This window comes from Saccopteryx bilineata, chromosome 1 (assembly GCF_036850765.1).
Source record: "Saccopteryx bilineata isolate mSacBil1 chromosome 1, mSacBil1_pri_phased_curated, whole genome shotgun sequence".
In the NCBI taxonomy this organism is placed as follows: Eukaryota; Metazoa; Chordata; class Mammalia; order Chiroptera; family Emballonuridae; genus Saccopteryx; species Saccopteryx bilineata.
In genome coordinates this window covers 361,699,990-361,703,984 of record NC_089490.1, presented here as the reverse complement: position 1 = coordinate 361,703,984, position 3,995 = coordinate 361,699,990, and the positions used below count along the sequence as shown (strand labels likewise).

Genomic DNA, 3,995 nt, shown 5'->3' with positions numbered 1-3,995 from the left:
GTTTTTTTACTTTAAAATAAGATATGTGCAGTGTGCATAGGGATTTGTTCATAGTTTTCTTTATAGTCCGGCCCTCTAACGGTCTGAGGGACAGTGAACTGGCCCCCTGTGTAAAAAGTTTGGGGACCCCTGCAGTAAGGGATACTTCACTAGAAACTGAAGGTTCCTACCTCCCAAGGTACCCTCCCCAGCATGTTGCCTTTGCCTCCTTTGAGCAGCCTGGTCAACAAATTGTTCCCAGGTGCCCAGGACTCTGGGGGGAAATAGCATAAATAGCATGAGGGACTTCTTTTAAGTGTATTGAATTACATCTCTGTGTGTGTATGTGTGTGTGAGATGCAGTTCCCGAGAGACGAGTTTTCTTTAAAGAAAGAGTTCCATTGAGGCACAGCATGACCATGTGTCCCCAGGCACCCACGGAGCAATGATTTCATGTCCCCCTTAGTTTTTGGATGAATTGCCAACATCATCAGGTTGGCTGACCGGACCCTGGTTGTTAGCAGATAAGCCGATGAGATCTGCCATAATATTTATTGAATATAGAATAAATTATTTTAAAAAATGAGATGACACTAGATCATTGCAGTAAGCTTTATTATTCATTCAGCTTTAATTTATTTTAAATGAGACAGTGTTTTCACTGTCAGGAGGCATGCAAATTTATGGATCTTCATGCTTTTATGCTAAATTTAAAGGAGTTGAGTTCAGCTTCCTGGTGATCTAGGAGGAAAAAAAAGACAATTAGAATTTAGTTATTCACTGTGAGGTTTTCAACATCTATTATCTCAATAATCTTTTATATTAATACTAGCAGGTGGGCACTAGTGTTGCCCTCAGTTTACAGATAGGGAAACTGAGGCTCAGAGAGTGTGTTTATCCCATAGTCCTATTGGTAACAAAGGGAAAACACAGTTTTTGACCCCAAGTGTATGCTCTGAATTCAGATGTACGTAACAGTCTATAGACCAAAAGCATAGTGTCATTACCTTTCAAACTCGAATACTAGAGTAATCACAATTATAACTGTAGGGAGCAATGTTTTAAATAAATAGGATCTATATTTTCTGGCAGATGATCTCAGTGTCATAGGGAGACATGGGAAAAATAGAGAAATAAACCCAAAATGTAGGGGTTTCGGCTGTTGGGAATCTGTCTTTTTCCAGAAACTGGAGTGAGCACCTGTGGAATTTTTACCCACTTGGGCCCAGGGAGGTTTAGCGTGTGGCCTGGCCCCTGCAGCACCCAGTCATCATCCCTCCATTTAATAGTACAAAGGCACTCACCCTCTTTCTGGAGCCATTTAAGTGCTTAAGCATCGAGGTCCCTGCCTTTCCGGGCAGAGTTTTTGGCGACCATGTCAGGGGGCAGCATGTTGGTGTGAGCCACACTTCCAGACCTGCTCAGCAAGCCTGCAAGCTTATGGGTCAGGCAGGTACCGGTGTTGCAGGCTCTCTTCTGGGGAGTGCCGCTATACATGAGAGAGAAAACAGAAGATCGGTCAGTAAAGGTTTGGTGGGAGCAGAGCCTGCCCTGTGGGACCATCATGGTAAAATTATTATTCTGAAAGCTTTCAGAAATGGTTTTTTTTTTTACATGTGGTCCAACCACAGTCCCTCCACTTGATGTCTGTCTTCAGTGAAGCCTGAGAACAGCCTGACCTCATGCTGGGGTGAACAGTGACAGCGTGCTGGTCACCTGGCCAGCTGTGTTCTCTCCTACTTTTTGGGATGTGCCTTCATGGGCATGACTGGGGGGGGGCTGCCCTGTGTTGGGCAGGTGTGGATCTTTACCTGGAGCCCTCTGCCATGCGCTGCTTCTCACTGGCCATCTTCTTCATAAACTCCCTCATCAGTAGAGCCAGAAGGAGGTCTTCCTCCTCATGGTGAGGAGTGGGCTGTGGGGTACTCTCCGAGTCATTCCTGAGGAGAGGTAGCAAACCCCATACAAGCTCTGAGTCCTTCCTTCCCCCTCCCCAGAATAAGCACCCAGGCTTCCTGCTTTTTAGGTTTCCTATAAGGAAGATGTTATTTCAACTCCCAGTGGACAGGGCATGAGCTAGTGTCCTCTTGAGGACAGCATTGTTGTGACCTCCAAGCAGTGTGTGCCGGATCTAGATCATGCAGGTTTGTGAAAATTAATGTTTCAGAAATTTGGTGAGCATAGTTTAAAATATTGCCAATATTAAAAATTAAATGAGTGTGCTACTTACTTGAATGGTTCTGCCTGGAGCATGCCCGCCTGGTACAGAACCAAGATGCCAAGAGCCAGGATGGGGGTGAACTTCCAGAAGCCCATGATGCCTCCCTGCAAGTGAAGAATCTTGTTAACATCTGCACCAGTTCAAAGTTTTATGAGCCCACAGACTTGGACTGGTCCTGTTTCTCCAACTAACTCCCTGGTCCGTGGCTTCAGGCTGGTCACTTCATTTCCCTTCACCATTTTTTTTGTCCACATCAGCAAAGCGGACTGCTGGAAGATCCAGTAACCTGCAGCATGCATGGTATAGGAAAGCTGGAGGAGCAGTTCTGTCAGACAACTGGGTGAAAAAATGTCAGTCCACAGCCCCTTCCTTGCAACCCCACCCTACTGATTCTCACATACACCTGATGGCCAGGTCTCCATTGAGGACAGTCTCTGAATGCCCTGTCACCACAGCTGTACTCCCTGTGTGGCACTTTTGCTCACTCCTGGGAGTGTGTGAGAAAAAATATTTGCAGTTGGAATCTCCGAGAAACTGAAGCCCACATTTTACTGCTCAGCCGCTCCGCACTTTGGCAAAGAGAGCCCTGTAAGAACCAAACTTAGGTGTTACACCGGGACACAGGACTTCAACTGGGGAAAATGAGCCCTAAACTCGCAACTGTGACTTGCGTTTAACGGCTGCCTGCCCCCTGTCTTTGAGCCTATTTGCTACCCATTCGCGCTGAACCAAGTTCCGAACCGATTTCCTGGTGTCCGGTTGGCACGAGACCAGATCCGTGAGCGCAGAGTCTCCGGAAAGTTTCTCCTGCGTCTTCCTCTGCGCGCGGTACCTGGGGGACTCCAGCATCAGTGATGGGTCTAAGCGCGCGTGCAGCAAAAGACAGCGAGGCGGGAGACCGGCTCTGCGCAGGAGGGGTGCAACAAGAAGTACCTGGGATGAGACTGTTGAGCGATAGCGGGGGTAGGAGTTGGGATGGATCCCGGACCAACAGAAATGGTGAAGACACCCAGACAGAAATGGAACGAGGCTTTGAGACAGGCAGGGAGGTAGACCGAGTGATAGAGTAATGGAGAGAGAAGAGGGAGAGAGAGAATCACACAGCTGAGCAGGAGTCTCGGGGCTCACCTGGCAGCAGGTAGCAGTGCCGGTTGGCAGCGGTGGCGTTCGTGTCAGGCGACGACGCGGTGGAAGTGGCAGTGACACTCCACCTGGGAAGTCGCGCTGATGCCTCCCAGCGCCAGCGGCTCTTCTTATTCCCGCTGCTCCGGGTCTGGGGGGGTCCAGAAGCCCCGGGCAACCAATGAGAAGGCTCCTGTGCCTCAGACGGATTGTGTCACCACTTGCGTCCAGAACCTGTAGCATCCATCAGGATCATCCCACTTGTATTTGCATTGAGGTCATTGATGGAAAGGGGAGGGGGGAGTGGTGGGGCCAAAAACAACACCCACGAAGTGAAGGGGATTTTGAGGACAGTTTGACGTCATGGTAAATTTCACCTGTTAGTTTCATCCGGTTTTGAATGTGCATCCCACTCCACCCCCGGCTGTGTGGTCTTGCAGGGCACGGCCGGCCCAGGATAGCAGGGACTCCTGGCTCCCCCGGGTCGGAACTCCGACCCCTGTCCAAGTGAGGGGAGAGGGTTACTGCATAACAGTAACCCCCCACCCACCCCCAGGTCCCAGCAGGGGGTTAATTCAGGCAGCTGGAATCAGCACAGGGGAGTGGGGCTTGTGAGAACAGGAGATGAAGATGGGAGCAAGAACTTGGTCAGACTGAACTCAGTTCCGGCTGA

General features: G+C 49.5%; 1 protein-coding gene across 1 annotated transcript; it reads right to left on the bottom strand.

Annotated features, from left to right (window-relative positions):
* Positions 1-590: 590 nt before the first annotated feature.
* Positions 591-3,402, bottom strand: LOC136320688 (calcitonin gene-related peptide 1-like). Its single transcript, XM_066253848.1, has 6 exons — positions 3,329-3,402; positions 2,942-3,104; positions 2,210-2,304; positions 1,791-1,919; positions 1,284-1,468; positions 591-720 (listed from the first exon to the last, which is right to left on the bottom strand). Exons 2-5 carry the CDS (start codon positions 3,047-3,049, stop codon positions 1,309-1,311), a joined length of 492 nt encoding a protein of 163 aa, XP_066109945.1. The 5' UTR covers positions 3,050-3,104; positions 3,329-3,402; the 3' UTR covers positions 591-720; positions 1,284-1,308.
* Between the last annotated feature and the right edge of the window lie 593 nt (positions 3,403-3,995).

Coding starts and splice junctions, on each gene's coding strand:
- LOC136320688 (XM_066253848.1), bottom strand. CDS start 3,049: ATGCTGGAGTCCCCCAGGTACCGCGCGCAGAGGAAGACGCAGGAGAAA. Junction 2,305..2,941: donor AACCGGACACCAGGAAATCG/GTTCGGAACTTG, acceptor CTTCACTTGCAG/GGAGGCATCATGGGCTTCTG. Junction 1,469..1,790: donor CGCATGGCAGAGGGCTCCAG/GTAAAGATCCAC, acceptor TCTCATGTATAG/CGGCACTCCCCAGAAGAGAG.